The following is a 24914-nucleotide window of genomic DNA, read 5'->3' as shown; positions in this document are numbered from 1 at the left end:
AAGATCAATGAGGCTGCTTTTATAAAGGATTTAGGTGGATCCTCTCCGAATTCACAGATCATGAGCCTGCTAAGGCAATCCGGACCGTTAAAATTTGATCAAACGGTTACAAATAAAAAAAATTTAAAAATTATAATAATTATAACCGTTGGATTAAATTTCAACGTCACGGATCGTCTGCTCAGCAGGCTCATGATGTGTAAATCCGGTTCCGGATTTTATGACCAATAACCATGCAGATACCCCGTAGTTGACGAAATAGAAAAAGAAAAAAAAGGACCCCCAATCACTTGCCCCACGTGGGGTGTTAAGAGAAAAGGGAATCGCAGAGAATCTTCCCTCCCTGGTAAATATTTTAATCTTCTTTTCTAGGTGTTTAACGTTAAGAACGAAGGAGAAAATCTTTGATTAACACACAATTGTAATATAATAGGATAGAATTTTTCATACAATAGATAATGCTATCTCAACGTAGATATCAACGAATGCACTATAAAATGGTACTATCTTGAATACAATATATTTTAGGTTACATCGAGTAGGTAGAACTATTCAAATTCACTAATTAGTTATTATTTATAGATAGTGTTTTGCTACAGTAGTAGAAAATAATCATGTTTATGTACTCACGGATCATTTTTTTCTTTAACAACTAACAACTTAACTCATTAACGAAATTATTAATGAAGTTACTATTTGAGTCCTACAGTATATATCATCTTGTTATTGCTTGGCAAAGGGTTAAGACAAGTCTACAACGGGAGACTTTGATTATCTTGCAAAGTGGATTGCGTAATCCCTTTGTTCTTCATGGTATCTTTGTCAACCCAACGTTTTCTTAGTTTAGTGTTTGGTTGCCTCTTTACGCAAAAGCTAGATATGCGAAGCGATCCAGCTAGTAACGTGAGTAGATTTTTTTTATTTTTTATTCTTTTTTGGGAAACAGAGTAGAATTTTCTTTGGGCTAACGGAAACGCGTCTAATTTGTATGCGCTATTTATCCTAAATCAAATTTGGTTTTTGCGATATGGAGGTGACATTTTGGATATGCGACAGATCTCGGTCACGGTGAAAATAATTGTTGTTATTAATATTTATTTTAAAATTGTACGTTGTGGATTTCTGGAAATTTTTAAATGTGTTAGTGGTGGAGAGGTTACGTCTACCAAATCCACTAGGCAATTGGCCAATAAGAAATAACTAACATGCCTTCTAAAAGGAAAATTATTGTTTAATTGATTTCATGAATTGTCATAATAGCAATAGCTCTAGTTGATTTACGTACACAGCGCACATGGTCACCTCTACAACCTTTGACTTTCTAGAAGAAAATGGTTGTTTAAAATCTCATCGTTGATCAGCTATTTTATATTACATTTTGACAATAATTTAATATATAAGTTGCTTAAAAGGGAATCGGATAAAATGTTTGACTACTAATATTATGTCAATCGTTGTTGTTTAATTTTCTTTTAGGTTGCTTAAATACTTTACGTAACTCTTTTGATATTGAGCTACAGTCTAGGCTAAAAAAAAAAAAAATTGATGTTGGAGTTGGTGGATAGAAGACTATGATGACGATGAAGACAAAAGATAATGAAGTGTCAAGGCACTTAATTAAATAAAGGACATCAAATTGAGATTAGTTTATGGGTTACATTAATTTAATCAAGAGTTGGTAGATAGGAGGTTATGATGATGATGAAGACAAAAGATAATGAAGTGTCAAGGCACTTAATTAAATAAAGGACATCAAATTGAGATTAGTTTATGGGTTACATGAATTTAATCAATTCGAACACATGGGCAGAAGATTTGAATCCGAAGCGGATAACCTTGTTTAAGAGAAATTGTATGACGTGTGGAACGGCATTGAGTATGCTCTTGAGGACTTTATGCTTTTGGGTTCTGTCCCCCAAATGTTTTCGAATACTAACATGTGCCAAATTATTCAAGTATTATTCATCGAACTCGTTTGTATAAAAAAATTATCCTCGAGAAATTAAAAAATTCGAATATAAATGTCATTAGATCTGAAAATAGATTAGTTTATGTATACAGAGCTTTATAGATCATGCACCCACTTGTCACAACCACTTCTTTTATAAGTAGCAGGATGAAGAGACTCGTGGCACTTTATTAAATAACGAGGTGTACAAGTAGTGGATTGGTCTTGATGCATGAAATTTATTAAATTAATTTGTTGAGAGTATTAATTTCATATAAAATAAATAAATTTGTACGTGTTTATAAGCAAATGAATTGTTATTGGTATTTTAAAATTTTTATTTTACACTTTATATTTTATATATTTAGAAAGAAAAATACACTTGTAAGAAGTGTAAAATGAAAATTTGCAAGTGTCAATAACAAGTCACCAAACCCATGCGGTGGGGCAAATCCGCAACAAGGATGACAGCATGAAGCTCTACATATAAGTATAATGTCCAAACTCTGAGAATAACCGCCAAGAAAATAACCCGTAAAATCACATAAGACCCCATCATAAACTGCAGAACCCGAATTACACTCAGCAAGAGCACCTATATTCCCTTTAACACAATTATACAAAGGAGGATGTTGAAGAATGAGACCAATAGGAGGAGCATTACATAACTTAGTTAGAATCTCGAGTGAGACTACTAAAATGATTCTGAAAAAAAGCTGGTATCAAAAAAAGTTAGGAGCTGTTTTTGTGTTTGGTAAACATTCAGCTTTAACTTTTTTTTCACAGTTTTGGGTAAAAAAAAAAAACAAAAAACAAGAAGCTGCAAAACCTAACTTTGAAAAACCGATCTTTTTAACATCTGTTTTACATAAACGTTTACCAAACCCTATAATCGTCTATCTAATAGGTTAGAGTTGTAATATTACTTGTAAAAAATATATATATATATATATATATATATATCTCCCTCTATCTAATAGACAAATATTCGTAGTTTGACAGTAGATCTGGTCAAAAGAAAAGAGCAACATCAGGGTGGCTGGATTTACACGCATAATCGTCCGTTGTTCTCTTAGAAACCAGATTTTCAGCTTTGGAATAATAAAATTGGATTTGGCCACGAATTGTCCTGGTGGGATGAATCCGACATGATCTCTGTAGTTATTTTGCCCAGTCAAACTTCAACGTGCTTATTAATTGGTATTGGTCCAAAAACCCAAAAGCTAATTAATTAGGAAACGGGCCAGAAAGTTAAGGTTGTTGGAACTTGGAATTCGCTTCTTAATGTTTGAAGTTAAACTTTTATTTATTTGTTTATTGGTTATTATTTATTTGGTAGGGAAAGTCCAAATAAGACAGAGAAAAATTGGGTATCGTCTTATCGTCTGTTCTTCCATGAAAGTGTGTTACATCGCATGTTCATATGAGGAATAATGATATTTTTTTTTTTGTCACGAAGATAATTTTTATTACATTAAAAATTAGTACAAAGGTCAAAAGAACCAGATAAACAACTATAGAAAAAGTAAAAAAGTCAAGCAAAATGAGACCTGTAACCCAAAAAATAATGGGAGTTCCAAAGGTTGCAAAAAACCAACAATAAAAATTCTACTCTCCAGCATAATTAATTAGAGGATAATAATTGCGTTTCCTACACGAGGGAATATACAAAGTGACGGTTTGAGTAACTAACATATTTATGATGAAATCGTCCATTTTTTTTTATACATTTTATGATTGAAGGATCTCTAATTCGAATAACTTTTTTATAGGAAGATATCCGCATGAAGTTTTAAAAATTAAACAATTTTAAATATAAAATTTATATGATAAAGATACATGATTAGATAATGGTAAAATATGTGCATTCTCTCATAAAGGGAACACAAGTATTATTGTTAATTATATATATCACCCCCATTAGTCTTTGTCTCGTAAAAGAATACTATTTGTAGAGGAGAAAACATTGCCTGTTGATGTGAAGTCGAACAGACGTTGCAAAGATGAGTTGAGCTGAAGCCTAATTTCTTAATTAAAATGTTGTAAACTCCCTTTGCGTTCATGATTCGAAACTCTTTTTTTTTTTTTAAATTGTTGTAATAATTTTGAATTTTTTCACTCTTTTTAATAATAATAATTTTATTTAAACAAAAATTTGCCGTAAAAGAGCTCAATTTGCTAGAACTGATAAGCAACTGATCAAATTGATTAAAAATATAAAAGAAAAAACAAAGACTACTAATTAAAATCTACTGGGTTGCTTAACAATACTAAAAAAAAAAAAAAAAGACACAACTTGTTGGAAATAAAATATAGAGAAAAGAGAATAAGAGGGACAGGAGAGATTAGGATGAGAAAATTAGTCTTCCATTATCATTAGCCATTTTACATAAGGCAACAAATACATGAGTTATTTTCCAAAGGTACCCCAAGATCGTTTCTACATTATTATGGTGTTTATGATGGTTTACTACCATACAATGTATAAAGATATCCACATTTTGTTCCACGACACTCCCCCTTGGATGTTCGTGTCTCAATGATAAGTTATGTTCATAGTTAATGATAGTTGCCTTGTTAAAATCTTGCTTGAAAAATTCAATGGAACAAAACCAAAGCAAAGGAGAAAAACTGAACACAGTTTAGAAAACATTGATAATGTAACATTCCACATCGCTCAGGGGAGTGGATCCTGGAAGCGTTATATGTATATTCTCATCTCTACCTATCACGAAGCCTTTTGGGAACTCACTGGCTTCGGGTTCCATCGGAACTCCGAAGTTAAGCGAGTTCGCACAAGAGCAATCCTATGATGGGTGATCTACTGGGAAATTTTCATGTGAGTTTCCAAAAACAAAACAGTGAGGGTGTGGTAGGGGCTCAAAGCAGACAATATCATGTTACGGTGGAGTAGGGCCCGGGTTGTCGTGGGGGTCCGGGCCGGGATGTGACATATAAGGTGTTTATTTTAAATGCATTTAAGTATTAAATACATGATTGACCTATTCATAATTAACATAAATATTGTTGATATATTGTCAATATTATAACTTTTTATTGATTTTATACAAAATCATCATTTTTATTTTAAGTTTCCAACAAATTATATCATTACATCTGGAGATACAGGACTGTGTTTCCTAAGCATTGATTAGAGCTTCTGTCTATGGTAGTTGTTATTGATGTTAGCTTTTAATTTGGTTTTACATAATTGACCTATTTATAATTAACATAAAAATTGCTGATATATTGTCAATATTGTAACTTTTTATTAATTTTATATGAAGTCACCATTTTTCTTTTAAATTTACAACCAATTATATCATTACACCAAGAGATATATAACTGTTTCCAAAGCATTGATAAGAGCTTCTGTCTCTGGTAGTTGTCATTGACGTTAGTTTTTAATTTGGTTCTACCAATAATTCCAGGATACAGTGCTAAAGGTACTTGATACTTTGTACCGTGATCGAGATTAAGCAAGGTTCTCCGTACTGGAACTCAATAGCAGCCCACAAGCCACAAGGCCTCCGTTTCGGATTTCAGTTGCGTTCTTGCAAACCCTAAATTTTACCGACACTTTTCGAGTGAAACCCAAAGAAAAAGAGTAAGTAATTTGTAGTTTTTATTCGATTTTTGTGAGTTTGTTAGTTATTTGTATTTCAGCTAAATGAATGTAATTATTACTGTGATTTTTGGGGAAAGCATGTTATTTGATTATGTGCTTGTGTTGTTCTTGATGTTTCCAGATTTAAAAAATAATAATAATAAAATAAAATTTAAGTATAAATAAAAAAACAAAACCGAACCGAACCTAAAGAGAATCGAAAAAACCGAATCACAAAAAATCGAGAGAAAAACTGAACTGAATTGAACATTAACTTGTGACCAATTAACCAACTAACAAAATCACTTGTTACAAATAACATCTTGTTGTGCATCAAAATATATAAATGTCGACTAATGTGACTAACATTGATTAAACTTGGTAAAATGAAATGGTTGATCATTTGAAAAATGAAATTATTCAGGAATAACTATTGAATGGTAAGATTACGTATTGAATTCCTAGTAGCAGACACGTAATAAAAAAGTGTGCGTTATCGTTTGTCAAATTTTATATTAATGTGTGATATGGAACTTGAGTAGATCCCAACAATCTAATTATATGTTGTCGCGTGGATTAATCATTAAAAAACAAAAACAAAAGATCATCATCTTCATCTCCCCTTGGAGGAGCCAATGTGAGGGACTTACTCGTAACTCTTCTCTTTACCGATTCGCCAAATCCAAGGCGTAGAAAGTACTACCGTCACCAAAGCAATGCCTCGGATCGCTGCAATATTGATGTGTATCTACAAAAGCTCGATGTAATGGTTTAGAAACAACATTAATTAATTTTTAATTGAGTGGTCGTTGAATAAAATGTGACTATTTCAGATATTATTTATGATAAAAATACTAAAAATAATGAGAAGGTTAGTCTGAATATGTAAATTGACCAATAGTTTTGAAAAAAATTGATGGACAACAAAAGTTTGGATACAATTGGAGTGATTACTTCAATATTACTGCAAACCTAAAAAGATGAAAAAAAAAAGTCGACAAAGAGCACCTCCAGCGGAAGGCAAATTGCCCTTGCAATTGGAACCCCTGCCTTTGGACCGAATTTTGGTGCTCCAGCGGTGGAAAAAATGGCGAATGGGAGAAACGCAGGATCTCTATGGGCTGCCTTGCCAATTGTTGCACGGCCTTGCGCCCTTTGAATCAACAATCGAAGAGATTTTTTAATGTGACCGATAAATGGAGTGGTACATTATATATTACTATACAAATGATGCGATATATATGCTAAAAAGTTAATAACTTAAAAAATAAAATTTTCTGCCACTTATATTAAAATACGTGGTGTACCATTTGTGTTTTCGTTAGACCTAGCATTCGTGTCGTGTTTCTCGTGTTCATGTCATATCTGATAACTTAACGGGTCGTGTCGTGTAATATCTATTAAAGTAATACCAGCTTTCGTTGAGCAAATGCCGTTTGCATGATGTTTTTGTGCGTCACGCAAGATTTTGGCGCCAAACCAAAAATGTTTTACCGCTTTTTTTCCTAACTTTGCGCAACGAAGGCTGGCATAAAATAGCTTTGAGTGACGAATGCACACTTTCGTTGCGCAAAGTCAATGATTTTGTGGTATAACATAATATTTGTGGTATCCACTTGTGTAAATATTTTAAATTGATGATCAAATTAGTTCATTATATTCATATAGGATCAATGAGTGTAGTTGCAAAAAAGCATCAAAACCGAAGTTAAAACTATCGTTAAATCGTGATTTTTCGTTTATAATTGTCGAAAAGTTTTGTCTCGTTACTTGATTTCTGAATGTTTGTTTTTTGCGATTTTTGGCGTATGCGATCTCAAAGCATATACAAACAAGTTTTTGACGGTTCGATCGTTGAAACTAATTTTGTAGAATGCGTATCCTATCAAAACAATAAATTCACTAACACTTGAAGTTTATTTATACTTTCATTAAGTATAACATAAAGATTCTATGGTATCCACCAGTGTAAATATTTTAAATTAAAAATCGAATTCATTCATTGTATTCATATAGGGTCAAGGAGTGTAGCTATAAAAAAAATAATCAAAATCGGACTTAAAACTACCATTAAATCTTGATTTTTTGTTTATAACCGTCGAAAAGTTTTGTCACGTTACTTGATCTCTGAATGTTTGTTTTTTGGGATTTTTGGCGTATGCGATCTCGAAATATATACAAACAAGTTCGACGGTTGGATTATTGAAATTAATTTCGTACAATGCGTTTCCCATCAAGTTCAATGGTATATATATATATATATTTACTAAGTAGATTTTAATTTATTTATTTTGTATTCATAAGTAAAAGGGGGAAAAAAACATTGCGCGACGGTCTTTTTCGCTCAAAGCTGTTTTGCGCGACGCAAGTTTACCTACGTCATGCAAAGTTTTTTTTTTTTTTTTTTTTTTTTTTTTTTTTTTGCCCTTTTGATTTTCTTTTGGGGTTCTTGCATTGCCTTTTTCTTTTGTGGTATCCACTAGCGTAAATATTTTAAATTGACGATCGAATTAGTTCATTGTATTCATATTGAATCAAGGAGTGTAGCTGTAAAAAAACATCAAAATTAGAGTTAAAACTACCGTTAAATCATGATTTTTCGTTTATAACCGTCGAAAATGTTTGTCCCGTTACTTGATATCTGAATGTTTGTTTTTTGCTATTTTTGACATATGCGATCTCGAAGCATATACAAACAAGTTTGACGGTTGAATTGTTGAAACTAGTTTCGTACAATGCGTTTCCCATCAAACGATAGATTCACTGAACGATAAATTCACTAACACTTAGAGTTTATTTATATTTTCATTAAGTATAACATAAGATTTTGTGGTATCCACTTGTATAAATATTTTAAATTAACGATCTAATTAGTTCATTGTATTCATGTAGGATCTAGGAGTGTAGCTGTAAAAAAAATATCAAAATCGGAGTTAAAACTACTGTTAAATCGTGCTTTTTCGTTTGTAACCGTCAAAAAGTTTTGTCCCGTTACTTGATTTGTTTTTTGTGATTTTTAGTGTATAAGATCTCGAAGTATATACAAACAAGTTTGACGGTTAGATCGTTGAAACTAGTTTCGTAGAATGCATATCCCATCAAAACAATAAATTCACTAACACTTGGAGTTTATTTATACTTTTAATTAAGTATAACATAAGATTTTATGGTATCCACTTGTGTAAATATTTTAAATTGACAATTAAATTAGTTTATTATATTCATATAGGATCGAAGAGTGTAGCTGTAAAAAACATCAAAACCGGAGTTAAACTATTGTTAAATCGTGATTTTTCGTTTATAACCGTCGAAAAGTTAAGCCTTGTTACTTGATCTCTGAATGTTTGTTTGTTACGATTTTTGGCGTATGCGATCTTGAAGCATATACAAACAAGTTCGACGGTTCGATCGTTGAAACTAGTTTCGTAGAATGCATATCCCATCAAAACAATAGATTCACGAATACTTGGAGTTTATTTATACTTTCATTAAGTATAACATAAGATTTTGCGGTATCCACTTGTGTAAATATTTTAAATTGACAATCAAATTAGTTCATTGTATTCATATAGGATCAAGGAGTGTAGCTGTAAAAAATAATCAAAATCGGAGGTAAAATACCTGTTAAATCTTGATTTTTGGTTTATAACCGTCGAAAAGTTTTGTTGCATGACTTTATCTCCAAATGTTTGTTTTTTGCGATTTTTGGCGTATGCGATCTCAAAGTATATACAAACAAGTTTAACGGTTCGATCGTTGAAACTAATTTCGTAGAATACGTATCCCATCAAATTAAATGGTATATATATAGACACACACACACGCACACACACACATATATATATTATTTATTAAGTAGCTTTAAAATTAGGGAGTTTTAACGAAAAACCCCAAATACTGTTCATTTTAACGAAAAACCATATTTTTACATTAAAAAGTCAATCCTGGTACTATTTACTTTACCCTTTATTTTGTCCTTATCGTTAAAACTCAAAGTTTTCAAGCTATTTTCATTAGTTTTCCTTTAAATTTATTTATTTTGTACATATAACACTTAAGAAATTGAATGGTATGAATATTTATTAAATGACTTCAAATTTATTATTATGGTTCGAATTGGATTTTTGTTAAAAAAATATATTATTGTGAGTTTTACATAAAAAAATTGAATTTGAAAAGAACAAAGTCACAATTTCAGTAATTTTTTTTTTAAAATACGACTTGCACGATGAGTCGGTGCGCAAACTAACTTTGCAGTTGCACGACGTCTGAATGTACACCAATGTTTTAAAATTTTTGGCGGTTTAATTGTAAAAAATACGCGCTTTTCTCGAATTTCCCAAATTTGGACAAAATGGAGGTGCAAGCCGTGCAATTGGAAAACAGTCGGTCTCTCTTCCTTCTCTCTCACTCGGTCTCTCTCTTTCTCTCTGTCACAAAATTGCAGAGGCCGAACGAAACCCTAAATACAAGGTAAGTCGTCCTCTCCTTCCACCTCCCCAAGCTCTCTTGCACGGCCTCTCACCAGTCACTGCTCACCAAGTCGCCAATCACCATCGTTTTCCCCTTCCAGTCGCGTCCTCCACCACCAAACTCCCATTCGCGTCGTCCTCCATCGGTTTTCTTTCTCTCACCATTGTCCTGCACCACTAGCTGCTAAGTGCTTACTTCGCCACTCCAATCTTAAGGTAAGACGATGTGTTGAATTTTTTTTTTTTTTTTTTTTTTTTTTGCATTTTATAAATTAGGGTTTTGGATTTTGAATTTACAGTTTGGGTTTTGCTTGATACATAATGTGATTCCGTAATCAATTATTCAAATTCTGTAATCAAGCTTTAATGCCTTAATTTGAAGATTTTGGTATTGTAATTAGATTCAATTTGGAAAATTAAATTAGAAATTGGGGGTTTTAGTGTTAAATCGAATTTCAGGGTGGTGGGTTGGTGTGCTATAGTTTTAAATCGAATTTTAGGGTGGTGGGCGGACTGTGTCTTATCATTGGATTGCATTGTAAGTGGAAGATAACAAATTTTTGGACTTTGGGATTCCTTATATTTTCTCCGATACTGTAAATACTGGAGACTGTGAATCTGTGATAGTACTGAATTCCTTCAACCAGATGATAACTTTGTGATTCCATTATCTTCTGTTATGAATTTAGGTTTTCATGCATGCAAACTTCAATTCCGGAGTTGGCAGCCTCACACCAATTCCAAAACAAATCCATACATAGATCAGATACTGAGATTTTGGAATATTCTGCATCGTAGAATTAGATGATGTTGCCTACATGGTGATACTTAAAATGAATTTAATTTGTTAGTGTACACGACTACTTATAATGTCCTTCTCTTTATCACTTGATTATCTCAACCTTAGGTAATTAGTAATCAATGACGAGAAAGTTATTGTTTCTTTTAGATATAGCTCCTTGGCTTGATTATTATATTTGTCCAATTTTAATTTTGGAATTTGTTTTTTCAAGGAAAGATAGGTTTTGGCCAACTGGTTTCCGTTGCTATAGCCTGCCTATATTTTTACTGTGTGTTGATTACCACGTGATTTCCATTCAAAATCAAGCTACCCAGAAAGATGTGTTCCAGTTGTTTGCTGAGAAGGTGAGAGACAATAAGGATTTGGTGTCTAGGTGGGCTGTTCTACAGGAGACACGTGTGGAATATTTCAGGGGAGCTAACCTCTTAATTGTTCTTGTACAATTAGCTTGCTGCCCTTGCAGTTGCAGGCTCTGCCCTTTAGTTTTTTCGTTTCATCTTGGAACCACTTAAGGTGACTAAATCCGGCTTTTCTGTTTTAGTATATCTTCATTGCCTATGTACTCCTACTTTTTATGATCATACTACGCTTTTTATGTTTACTTTGGATTTGTGTACTGTTTACGTGTGGTGATATTATCATACCCTTTTGTACTTTTTACTTTAGATTGCAATGTTTTGATTTTATATTTATAAAACATTGAAAACTATGGAGGAAATGGGAGAACTTACTTGAAAGTGTTTTGAAATGTCCCTTTAGTAGGTTTACTTATGTTTAAATCTTTTCTTTTTGTATGCTTTCTTCTCTTCATGTGTTTTCTAACCACCACACACCACATCTGCTAAATGGTTTATTGTTATTCGCAGGACCAAGTATTTTCTGAGAATGATGCCTTCTCTACATGGACTTTTGTAAAACGAAGGCCTCTCTGGCAAACACTTCTTTCATTTGTCTGGCCGGTGGTTACATTGGCAATATGCTTGTTTCCTGTATATCCGCATTGGTGCAAGCTACTAATACTCTACTCATGTCTCGGGGTCCTGCTACTCTTTTTTTTCTTCTCTACTAGTTTGAAAGTTCTGAACTTCTGGTCATTTGTTTTTAGTTTAAAATATCATTAGGAACTTACATTCTCTTAAGTCTTATTGGTTTACAGTGATGTGGATATTAGAGTATAAATTATGTTCATACCACCCCTATTCAAAATGGTCACTATTTTATTACACTTACTGCTGTGTTGGATATAGCGACAATTTTGCACATTAGTGATGTGGTGGACAGCAATGTGCCTTGCAATTGACATATCGAATTTCAGGGTATCAGAAGGTAGCTAAAGGGAAATCTAGTCTCTATGCTCTTATTTTTACTCAGGTACTCAATTTCTCTTCCTCTCTCTGTCCCTATTCAATGTTGTCTCTGTAATTTCTTGAACCATTGGTTTTTTAAATAATCTTGTATTGAAATATCATTTCTCTAATTAAACGGGTGTAGTTATTTTCTGAACATCGTATTTAACTGGGTTAATGTGCATGAAATTTTCAAGCAATTTATTAGTGAATTTTGTAAATACTGTGAAGTTCTGGATGTATTTTGTAAGGGGTGTTGATTTGGATGAAGGGGTAGGGCAATTTGTGAGTAAGTTTGCGGAGCTTGGAGATCCTGAGTAGAATCCGCCTATCCAAAAGGGCGAAACTCCTGTAAGTTTTTTACTTGAATCACTTGTATGAGGACTTAGCGTTATGAAATCTTTGTTTGTAGTGACATTTATTTGTTTTGCTTTGTGGGATTCAGACACAAAGTAGGGCTCAAATACACCAGTTAAGGCTTTGTAGAAGTTGAATGGTTGTGCAAGCTGTTCTAATTTATGTTTTAGATATATTTCATATCATCTGATTTTGTTTCAAGTTTTAAATGTGTTTATGGGTTTGCATGATGCATGCATTATCTGTGTATCTTTCTTTAGCTACATGCTTGCTTGAGAGTTATTAGAGGATGAGTTTTGTCTCGTATTTGCAATGCGCCTATGTCGTAAGATACACTTTTAGGATTAATAATTGGATTAAGGTAGATTTCCAATATATAAATCATGTACCAATTGCCAACTATGACGACCTCTTATCCTTTTGAACATTCTCTCTACCTTAGCTGGCTAGCTATGAACTTGATGATATTGTAATGATGTCAATCAATTTAATCATTGAATTACTGCTTTTATTTCAAATGATAGCTGCAAGCCAATCTTATCTTCTATGTACTTAAGCTTTCAATTTGCTTTGAGAACTATTAAATGTAATGAACTCTGGTTTTGCCTTTGTTCCCTTAATCTGTATATTGCCTTTGTTTCATGTATCTTCTCTGCAACCTATTGGAGTCTAAGTAAGAAATGGCTCAATTATTATGTTTAATCACATGACAACTCGTATTTAGAACAAAGAGGGTGTGGTTTTGGTGTAGTGATATTTGTATCATAATTAAACTTGTGGTTGTGTGGTTTTGGTGTAGTAAGATATGAGGAGTGATGAAGGAGCTACATAAACTAGCGAGCTGCATGAAGTGCTGAGATACATGAAGGAGCTATATGGAGTGATGAAAAAGCTATATGAAGGAGTGATGAAGTAGCTTCATACACTGTATGTACAAAAGGGAAGATGCTTTTATCTGCACGTCTTCGAAAGAATTCAAGTTTGTATTTTGGAGTTTGAGGATGTGTGTTAATATATTCAAACACATTTCTTAGGTTTGTAATGAATGTATTGGCTTTACCAAATCGATCTTATCTGCGTTTGTTTTTATTAATGATAATGCAAAATATTCTTTAAACAATGCTTAGTGGAAATTTTACCAAAAAACATATATTTCTTGCCTCAATTTTCATTGGTTTATTAATTATTGTTTTTAATTTAATTACAATATTTATTAAAAAAATAAATAAAAAAATATTTAAGCCAAAAAAATAAAAAATAAAAAATAAGGGTTTGTGTGACAAAGGTTCATTGGGCTAATTTTTGTGCGACGTTTTCTGACTTTACCTGACGAATGAGCTGCGTTATGCAAAGTGTTTTTTTGTACTAGTGCTAGTAAATTAAAATGAGAGCATCAATTAAAAAAGTACGATTTTTTTTTTTTTTGGGCAAATAAGAACTTTGCTTCTTGAGCAGTAGCGTGTGCTCCTAGGACCAGTCTATTTATACAAATTACAATTGGTAATGTTAGGTAAACTAAATTTGCAAATCAAATGATGTGTTACTAATAAGAAATAAGCACATTAATCAACACTTAAATAATAATTCAATCATCAACAAACACATTATTTGGTGTAGAAATTTAGCTTGTCTAGCATTAACCAATTGCAATATGATGAGTAAATATTATGTTATATATTTTATCCTATTCTTTGTATTTTCTATATAGGACATTCGACTTCCTCTGGAACAAAATATTATCAAATGGACGAATTTTGGAGTGATTCAAGACGTTCGTGTGTCTCTTGCTGTCTTTGTGTCAAAATTTGGGATTTTTCTACCAAGTGGTTATTTTCTGGCAATCAAATAAAGAAGCAGTGTGCGTTGTTGAAAAGTGACGTTTATGGACTTAAAACGGAATTTTTAGAGCCCAAGATGACCTTAGATGGGTTCGTGTGTCACATCTCAGCCCGGGCCTCTACCACATCCCGGGCTAGACTCCGCCGTAGCATGATATTGTTCGCTTTGGGCCCCGACCACGCCCTCACGGTTTTGTTTCTGGGAACTCACGCGAGCAAAACTTCCTAGTGGGTCACCCATCCTAGAAATGCTCTAGCTATTTTCTCGCTTAACTTCAGAGTTCCTACAAAACCTGAAGCCAGTGAGCTCCCAAAATGCCTCGTGCTAGGTAGAGATGAGAATATACATACAAAACTTACATGATCTACTCCCCTAGGCGATGTGGGATCTTACAATCCACCCACCTTAGGGGCCCGACGTCCTCGTAGACACACTTCTGGCCAGAGATTGGCTCTGATACCAAACGAACATACCCTGACCCGAAATGTCCACTAAGACTCCGAATCGAGCTGTGTTGGCCGACATCTGGAAGGTGACGAAGCCATAAAGTATAGTGATGTGGAAAATGGAATAAATTTAAACCTAAAAGTGCCTAAAGATACGAGTACGCTGTGAGAGGAAATGAAACCATTTCACACGCGATATCAGAGCATAAGTAAAGTACAGTAGTGTGGGTAAGGATCATACCCTCAGAGGTAGCCACCTGTACTGAGATTCGCCAAGAATCCTCGTCGACATGAAATTTTCAATAGCTAAAACCTGGAGGGTGAAAAACAGAAAATGTGAGTAGGCAAAATCAAAGTTTTTTGAAACCATTTCTCTTTTCAAAAATAATAACCCCTCATCGTAAAACCCGCATAATTTCCCATAAAATAATACTAAATACGTATATGGAAATCATGCTCAAGAGTAGTGAAAAACCAAGTATATGCCATGTCAAGTATCTCAGCAATGAAATAAGTAAGCCAGGTGAAATAAATCAATGTAAAATGATATGCCAGCCGAAATCACCTAAGGTGACCTGTACAGCTGAACCTATAGCTCATCAGGTATGTCTGTACACTAGTTGGAACCACCTATTATGGTCTATACAACAAGGCTGAGTGTAAATAAGTATGCTCAAATGCTACTATCAGGTGAAGGTTGTGCGAATAGTTGAGGGTCACCTACGTGTCGGAACCACCTAATGTGGTATGTACCAAAGGGCTGTGCACCAAACTTGGATCCAAGGTGAGCGTGCAGTGCGGGATGTGATCATCATGTGAAGGATTGTGCCCTGGCCACGTGTGGGAGCACTAACACCGACGTACAGGATAATGAGCTCTAAATGCATCTATATATAACCATAAACAATGCAACCACTATCATCCTACAGTACTCACATGAAGTTTACCTGGTCTCCGCAACATCATACAATATTATGCATAGACATATGCATATACTAAAATGAAATGCAAGTCTGACATGGCACTTAAAAATATACGCTTATTTAAAACAGTTTCTGGGAAAATGTAAAACATATATACATATATATAGAAAACCAAAAGCCCACTCACATGAAGTTCGCGCTACAACTCCCTAGCATAAACATCGAGGCGTCACAAACGATCGGTGCCTAATTGGAGTCCAAATGGTAGAAATGGCCTGAAAGACGGCTGTCTGCTGGAAAATAGGGAAATTCGCCAGAATTTCTGGGCAACCTTTCAACGTCCATAACTTTGTCAATACTTAACGAAATCTAATCGTCCATTGCCTCGGTAAAAAGAACCTAATGGATCGTGCACCGAGTAAGGTAGAGATTGAAGAAACAACAGAGATGAGTAAGGATAATTAAATGGTTTAATTATTTATGGCTAGGATTATTAATATGTTAATTAATCAAACGAATATGTTCGTTGTAGACCTCGGGTTAGTTTTGGGCCACAAGGCCCAATGTGATTTGTTTCAACAACAAAAATCATAGTTGTCGATGAGACAAAGAGATTGGTACCTTGGAAATGACTATCTCGCCGTGATTTTACTAGAAAATGACTCGAGAGTGGCAGAGGTCGCCGGAAACTGGGCAAACATTAAATCGTTATAACTTTCTCATTTCTTCACCAAAATAAATGATCCAAACATGAAAATTTATCTAATCAACGAGAAGAATCGATTTATACCTATTTAGAGTTCAAAAGATGGCTGGAAATTTTCTGAAACTGAAGGGAAACCCACGGCTCCAATGAAGGTTCTTGAAATGGCATCCGTGCACAATATTCCGAGAAAACAAAATTTGATTCAGGTTTCTAGGTCCGAAGATAGTAAGAATATGGTGATTTTCCAGACGTTAATTCGTCGGGAAGGTGGATTGGTGCTTAAGTGTCACGAGGAGGGAGTTGAAGGCGAGAGAGATATATATGAGTTGAGAAGAGGGTCATAGGAGAAAGAAGAAGAGGAAAAGAAGAATCCAGAAAAATGGGGACCAATTTGTGGGTCCCACGTGGCACGCAACCAATTTCACACGTTCAATTGTCAATTTACCTAAATGCCCTCGACGTTTAAAGGTTCGTAGAATCTTCGTTATAACACCAAATTATATTTTGTTTTGCCCACGCGTTCGTAGCAACGAGTACTATGAGAATACGTCAAGAAAACGAGTCTTACATGACATGACACGACAATCAACAAGAGTCAACACTTTGCCTCAAAGGGCATTTTCTTAAATTCACATTTAAAAATTATAAAAATCATAATTTTTAGGGACGGGTCGTTACATCCTGGCCTTCTGGAGAGGTGTTCAGAATAGTCCAAGCTTTAAATCCAACTATTTTGGGTCAGTTTTGGAGCTGATTTAGCTCCAAAACGTGGCTGTGCAGATTTTTGGGCAAATTTACCAAATTAATTTAGGATTATGTTTCCTATTTTATTTCAATTTATTAGGTTTCCTAGTTTTATTCTAAGACATTTTGCTAGGAGGATTTTAATTAGAGTAGTACAAATAAGGCTTGTTAGCCATTCGGGTTTTTTGCGCAACATTGGAGGAGAACGCACGCACTACTCTAGAGAGTTTTTGAAGTTTATTTTATAGATGTTCTCTATCCTTTTTCTATTTCAATAAAATTTATATTTTTTTATGGTTGTTTGTAACTAGTTTCATTTGTTAGGGTGATGCCCTGAGCCTTAGCATGAATATGTAGTTTTTATTTAATTGCTTATGATATTATGCATGCATACTTTGAATTATTAATCACTGTGCTTTAAACTGTCTCTATATCTTAATGCTTAGCTACCATTATAATGTTTAAATAAGTAATCGGAAGTAATTTAGTCGGAATGCCACCGGGGAATTTAGTATTGCTTCTTGTGATTGATAGTAGTAATTTCACCTAGGGTGAATGTCACGTCTTAGGGGTTGCGTGGTTTTTCAAAGGGCTTTCACAAAGCATATGAGTCATGTATATTTATATTTGATCTGAATGCCACAGACGGATTGCATGTTTGATATATGTTCTAACTTGAATGCCACAAGTAGAATATGCATAAGGAAAACCTAACCTTCAAAGTTGCATGGATAATTCATAAATAATTGGTAAATCTACATAGGATTGTTAAGGAGATGGCGGAACCCTAGGTTTTTACAATTTGGTTTTCAAAACTCTTTTCTTTTGTTTTCTTTACTTTGCTAATTTCTTAAATCATTTTAATTAAACTCGTTTTTATTATTTTTAATTCAAAATCAACCATTTTCAATCTTTGTTTTCAAATAAGATTTGGTATTTACATAAATTATTCATTCAATTTCAGCGGAAAACGACTTTACTTGAGCCGTTTATACTACAACTACCTTATTTTCTTACAAGTATTTTTAAGTATTTTTATCCCTATTTTTACATGCGGTAAAAATTCCATCACAGTATGTGGTCAAAAGTGATTTGTTTGAATAAAGATCACGGGCATGCAATCCTAATCCAATGGAAGTAGCTATTGATTTGTTGGAATAATGACCACATGTATGCAATCGTAATCCAATGGAAGTAGCTATTGATTTGTTGGAATAATGACCACACACATGCAATCGTAATCCAATGGAAGTAGCTATTCATTTGTTGAAAAAAGGACCACATGCATGCAATCCTACTTAGTAGCACAGATGACAGGGGTGTGGATTGGACCTACCAGATTACTACCCAAATCTAACCTTGTCACAATTTCTTGCCCCTGCTGTTTTACCATCTTCCCCTGGAACCAAACAGAGGAAGTTGGAGACAGTTCGAGCAATAGAGGACGGCGAGAGAGAGGGAGCGAGAGAGAAAATAGAGAGTGGTGCGACGTTGGGAGAAATTAGGGTTGAAGTCCGGTTTTCCCTTTTCTGTTTCCCCAAGGCTTATCGAAGAAGAAAGCTACAATTGTTCGTGCTGCTATTCTCTTGTGAATTTCATTTTTTTGGTTGGATTGGGAATTTCCTTAAGAAGGAAAAAACAAACAAACCCGAATTATTGTATCACTGAATTTATAGGTAAGAACAAACTTGAAGTTATTTTATTCAGATTGTTGTGCTATGTTTGTACTATTTGCACATAATTAAGAATTTAATAGTAAGGAAGAAAGCTAAGACGGATCCGTCGAATATGTGGAATTTATTCTCAACACGTTCCTTCATGTGTGACAAATTTTCAAGCCTAACATGTGAACAACATAACGGGGTGACGTGTAGCGCGTGTGGGTGTTTGACTTCACACGTGGGACAACCTGCTCTGATACCATGAAGAAAGTTAATGTTTCACCATAAAATCAATTGACAATATGGAAAGTGAGTAAGTAACCCAACTTATTTATAAACTCATGCAAGGTCCCTCATCCCATCCATGCAAGATCCCTCTCCCTATAATGTGAGATTTATTCTCAACAGGGACGACACACTCAATTAAAATAGGAAAAACAATATCATTCTGAAAATTTTCAAACAAAGCACTCAATACATGGGTATTGGATAGTTACTTGATCATTTTTTTTTATAGGGAATTGTTATTGGTACTCTAAAATTCTCATTCTACCTCCAAACTTTTTATATTTAGAAAAAAAATACACTTGTGAGGAGTGTAAAATAAGATTTTTGAAGTGCCAATAACACTTCCCTTTTTATATTTTTCTTAATAACTAAATATTGAATCAGCTTTTTTTTTATTTTTTATTTTGTTGTAATTTCGATAAGAGTAATGCTATTCTTACCACAATTTTATATCACATTTCTTTACCATCTTAGATGGTAGATGAGTTAGACAAGCTAAATCGTTTAATTTCAATTTTCTTATTAATTAAAACACTTAAATAAGGAAAATTGCAGACTTCAAAATTTCCCTCTGGCGTTAGTAATTTAATTGGGTATGAACTTGTTCGGATCCAATTTTACATTATCGGCCTGTGCAAACAAGACTATTGAGTAAGCATAGCTTCACACCGTCAGATGAAAAATGGAGATAATTTATTTTGTTATTGTTAGAGGATAATGTTATGATGTTTTATCATAATTATCTTTTAATAATAGTTTATTATGAAATATGAGATATGTATTTCCAACTGGAAACGGGGCAGCACAATTCAAGTTGATTTGGGTGTTTTGGCGTGTGAATATGTGGGTGGCATCAGGTGGTTCAAATTGATTATTATCCCTTTAAAATAAGGTGAAAATCAAAAATGAATTTGAAGTTCAGGATGCATGTGACAATTTTGGTAAAAGATAATGAGAGCCTAGGAAAGTTAAGTTTTTGGTGGTGATGTGGTGATGTGATAAGCCTAGGGTTTGAAAGCTACTGGAGTTTTGATAAAAGCCTAGCTGGACTAGATTTCTTATGAGATGTGATAAACCTAACTTTTTTTACATTTGAAAAGTCAAAGGAAAAATCTCACGGAGCAAGTTAAAGGATATGCCTTGGTTTCTGATGCAGATCAAGTTCAGTTCCGTGAATTAGAGTTGTAGTTGGACTCTACAAAATTATATGGCCGTGCCCAGTAGAAGATATGAATGCTATAAATACAAAGGTAGTGGCAACGAGAAGAGGACTTCCAATTCAACACATAACTGCCTTGCGCAAACCTCTCAAACATCTTGAGATTTTTTATTTTCTTTTTCTGCTAACACATATTCAGTTTGGATAAACAGCACTGCGAAGGCAACCAGTGAACACCTTCAATTTGGATAAACAATATTGTTGTCGTAGAATCAGCTGACTAAGGAGCACCTTCAGTTTGGATAAACAACATTGCGTCGAGGCCGACTGGTTACCTATCTACGTCTCGGTCGAGAAGGGTTTCAGAATCCTTATTGGCAGAGGTCATCTTATTAGCCTTCTTGGCGAAGTAAGGTGTTACAAGTTATTACATTCGGCATCCTGAGAGCCGAATTTGATATTAAACTTCGCAGAACTAGCAGCCTTGTCTTCAGGCTCGAGAACCTAAAGGCAGAGATTTGTTCCTTCCTCGACCGCAATTGCAAGATCAAGAAGTCAGCAACGCGCTCAACGCAACATCAACAAATTTTACTCCTCAGCCGACAAGTTGGCACACCCCGCATTAACCGAAGGATATAGTTAGTTCATTAGTTACTCGGCATGCGCGCCACATAGGCTTTATAATTTTTAGGGTCAACAGAACCCTAATCCGATAGACAAATTTGATTTTGACTCTTAATTCGCATGAAAGCTGATAGGCGTTACTTAATGAAATAATCATATAAAATCCTTCTTTTAAACCACACAAAAAAAATGAAAAGAAAAAAAAATCACGAGATGAACAAACATGGTGTACCAAAGAAGATTGGAGACAAAAATACTTGAAGGGGAATAAGGATTAGGGCTACATGGCATGAGTCTGGAGATAGAAATTTATGGTGATTGTGGTATACAAGTAAATTCTATAAAGATTGACCATAATCATGGAAATCAACATAAATCAATAAAAAAATTGGTGTGAAAAAGAAAGAAGAAGGAAGAAGAAGCAGGGGAAGGAAGAAGGAGACTTATTCTATACCATAATCATCATTTAATTAACAATCTTTTTATTAATTATTGATTAATATTTTTAAATTAAATGCTAATTAATTTAGATGATATGACTGTTCAAATCAAATGTCATCTAAAATGGTATATAACTATGATACAAAAACATGATAAGAATAACATTATTGCTTTCATAACGCTAAAACTAATATTAAAATATTTTGGCGTACACGTGTAAAACATTAGAATTAGAGCATCAATGTAGAAACTATGATCATTGTATTCATACGACTTGCAATATATAGTAAATAACAGCTGTCTCCCACCGTGCTTTAAAAATCAAAGGGAAACTAGGGCCACTTCTTTTTCCTAAGAAAGCGAACAGTTTAATTTATTTACGGTTGTGAAAGTCCAAGCAAACTTTCCTACAACTTGCTACAAAAAGCACGTTTTTCGAATCTATTCCAATTTCCAAGCCATGCAGACCGTCCATTTTTTATAGATATTTTGACACTTTTTTGTAAAATCTATTTTGTAATGTATATTAACGATTTTTGAATCGTCTATATTTCAATTCAACATTCATAAATAATCAATGCAAAAAATTAGACAAATTATAAAATCGTTAATTTACTCATTTGTAGTGAAGAAAATGAATGAATATATTTTGTAAATAAACACTTAAATGATTATCATTTGATCTAATGGTCGTATAGTTTGAATTTTGATGATTTTTTATAGACATGATGTTTAAGAGAAAACCTAAAAGATAAGCAAGCACTTAGATTGTTAAAATATGTAACAAAATAAGCTCTGCAAAACGCGTGTAGCCTTCAATCCTAATTATATATATAGACATGTATAGATCAAATATTATTGCTCGTGAACCTTACTCGATTCTCTCTCCATCTATAAAAACATGCCACGTGCTATAGTGCATGGTTGTCGTGTACTAGATGACCACGCAGTATTCCTTGTCAAATCCATAAGGACCGACAAATGTGTACGGCCTGCCGACTGTGCAAAGAAAAGTACAACCTAGAAAACATTATAAAGGAAAAGCCCGTATTATTCAGAGTCAAGTAACCATGGCTTCTATGTCACCTCTACTCGTCACCTCCACCACAAGTATCATCCCCACAACCTCCCTCTCCCCTTTCTCCCAAAAGTACCACCGAACTTCCTTATTTCGAAACCCTAGGCATTCCAATTTACAAGCTGTCTCATGCAAAGCCACAAATAATAGTAGTGACCAAAACAAAAACCCTTCCACTAGCTCCAACGATCACGACAATGAAAACCCTTCTCCAGTAAACCTAGACAGAAGAAATGTACTCATAGGTCTTGGAGGCCTGTATGGTGGAGTGGCTGGTCTTGGCAGCGACCACTTGGCTTTTGCAAAGCCAGTGTCGCCGCCTGACATAGACAAATGCGGACCTGCGGACTTACCAAGTGGAGCACTCCCAACCAACTGCTGCCCGCCAACGTCCCAAAAAATCGTAGACTTCAAATTCCCCTCCCCTGCCAAACTCCGCGTCAGGCCGGCGGCTCAGGCCGTGGATAAAGCCTACATCGAAAAATACTCAAAAGCCATCGAGCTCATGAAAGCCCTCCCTGACGACGATCCGCGTAGCTTCTCCCAGCAAGCCGATATCCACTGTGCCTATTGCGACGGCGCGTACGATGAAGTCGGCTTCCCCAACCTCGAGCTCCAAATCCATAATTGCTGGCTTTTCTTCCCCTTCCATCGTTACTACCTATACTTCTACGAAAGAATCTTGGGCAAACTCATAGGCGATCCGACGTTCGCGTTGCCGTTTTGGAACTATGACGCGCCAGCTGGCATGCAAATCCCTGCCTTGTACACTAACCCGGACTCTCCGCTTTACGACAAGCTCCGCGCTGCCAGCCATCAGCCGCCGACTCTCATCGATCTTGACTTCAACGGCACGGATGAAACAATTTCCAACGATGCTCGAATCGACGCCAACCTCAAACTCATGTATAGGCAGATGATTTCCAACGCCAAGAAACAGCTGTTGTTCTTTGGTGCGCCCTTGAGGGCTGGCACCGAACCAGATCCAGGGCAGGGTTCAATCGAAACGGCCCCACATGGTCCGGTTCATTTATGGACCGGAGATAACACGCAACCTAATATTGAAGACATGGGGAATTTTTACTCCGCTGGAAGGGATCCAATATTTTTTGCGCACCATTCGAATGTGGATCGAATGTGGAATATTTGGAAAAGTTTCGGGACTAAAAATAAAGATATTAACGATCCGGATTGGTTGGATTCGGGGTTCTTGTTTTATGACGAGAATGCTGAGCTTGTTAGGGTCAGGGTGAGGGACTGTCTTGATAATAAAAAGCTAGGGTATACGTATGAAGATGTTGAGATTCCATGGCTCAAGACTAGACCGACGCCACGTCGGACAAAGGCGGCTGGAGCGGCGAAGGCCGCTGAGACGACGTCATTAGGGAAGCTGGTGGCGAGTAAAGATTTTCCAGTAAGTTTGGAGACGAAGATAAGTACGGTGGTGCCAAGGCCGAAGCAGAAGAAGAGGAGCAAGAAGGAGAAAGAGGATGAGGAGGAGATATTGGTGATTGATGGGATTGAGTTTGACAAAGATGTGGCTGTGAAGTTTGATGTGTGCGTGAATGACGTGGACGATGATGAGGCACCGAGTGGACCCGTCAATAGCGAGTTTGCTGGGAGTTTTGTGAGTGTGCCACATAAGCACAAGGAAAATAAGAGAAGCAAGGGTTGTTTAAGGTTGGGGTTAACGGACTTGTTGGAGGATTTGGGTGCAGAAGATGATGAGAGTGTGGTGGTGACTTTAGTGCCCAGGTTCGGCACTCAGGCTGTTAAGATCGGTAGCATCAAGATTGAACTTCTTGCTTGAACATATTGTGCTGAAACCTTTTTAGTTTCTAATTAACTAGCCTCCCTGCACGCGCTCACGCACGTGCTGAAGATCCTTTTATAATTACGGCATTTTATGCGCGATTTGTACAATTTAAATGTATTTATTTATGTGGATTTGAAAAGTGAATTAAACATTAAAAGAATGAATGTAACCTTACTATATATTTGATCGAAGCAAAATATCTTTGTACACAACATTTCTTGTGAAGATTCCCATAAATTGACAAACACATAAAACACACAAGAAAACAATATAACACACTAATTATGAACAAACTACCAAAATTAGGACTTCAATTTCAACACGATTAAAAAGCCACTTGATGTTTAGCTCGCCAACCCCATTGAATGAAAACAAATTCAATAAGAAAACAAAATATATTAATGCCACACATGTACAAAATGTTTCTGGGGATGAGCAATACCTTATCATGGCCATGTATAACTTAATCAAAGCAACGTGAGAATTCCTGCAAAATTAAAAGAAAAGCATGTAAAGAAAAAAGAAATCAAATTTTTTTACTACTTTATCTCAAAAGCCAGAAATTCATCCACTGCCACAATGGCAGCACCAATTTCCATTGATATAATTAAACAGTATACATAAACAAAGAAATCATCTTTATATCTTGTAGATCAA

General features: G+C 34.9%; 1 protein-coding gene and 1 long non-coding RNA gene across 3 annotated transcripts; both read left to right on the top strand.

Annotated features, from left to right (window-relative positions):
- Positions 1 to 9905: 9905 nt before the first annotated feature.
- On the top strand, positions 9906 to 13670 carry LOC137729917 (uncharacterized). 2 transcript variants are annotated; one of them, XR_011068053.1, is made up of 4 exons: positions 9906 to 10243; positions 11050 to 11342; positions 11696 to 12526; positions 13332 to 13670. It is a non-coding gene; the product is annotated as an uncharacterized lncRNA (long non-coding RNA). The 2 variants fall into 2 exon arrangements; XR_011068052.1 differs by having other exon boundaries at positions 11046 to 11342.
- An 8497-nt stretch (positions 13671 to 22167) lies between these two features.
- LOC137729578 (polyphenol oxidase, chloroplastic-like) lies at positions 22168 to 24471 on the top strand. The gene has a single exon (XM_068468553.1). It carries the CDS (start codon positions 22434 to 22436, stop codon positions 24249 to 24251), a length of 1818 nt encoding a protein of 605 aa, XP_068324654.1. The 5' UTR covers positions 22168 to 22433; the 3' UTR covers positions 24252 to 24471.
- The last annotated feature ends 443 nt before the right edge of the window (positions 24472 to 24914 follow it).

The sequence above is a fragment of the Pyrus communis genome, chromosome 3 (assembly GCF_963583255.1).
Source record: "Pyrus communis chromosome 3, drPyrComm1.1, whole genome shotgun sequence".
Taxonomy (NCBI): domain Eukaryota; kingdom Viridiplantae; phylum Streptophyta; class Magnoliopsida; order Rosales; family Rosaceae; genus Pyrus; species Pyrus communis.
This window is presented reverse-complemented; position numbering and strand designations above follow the sequence as displayed.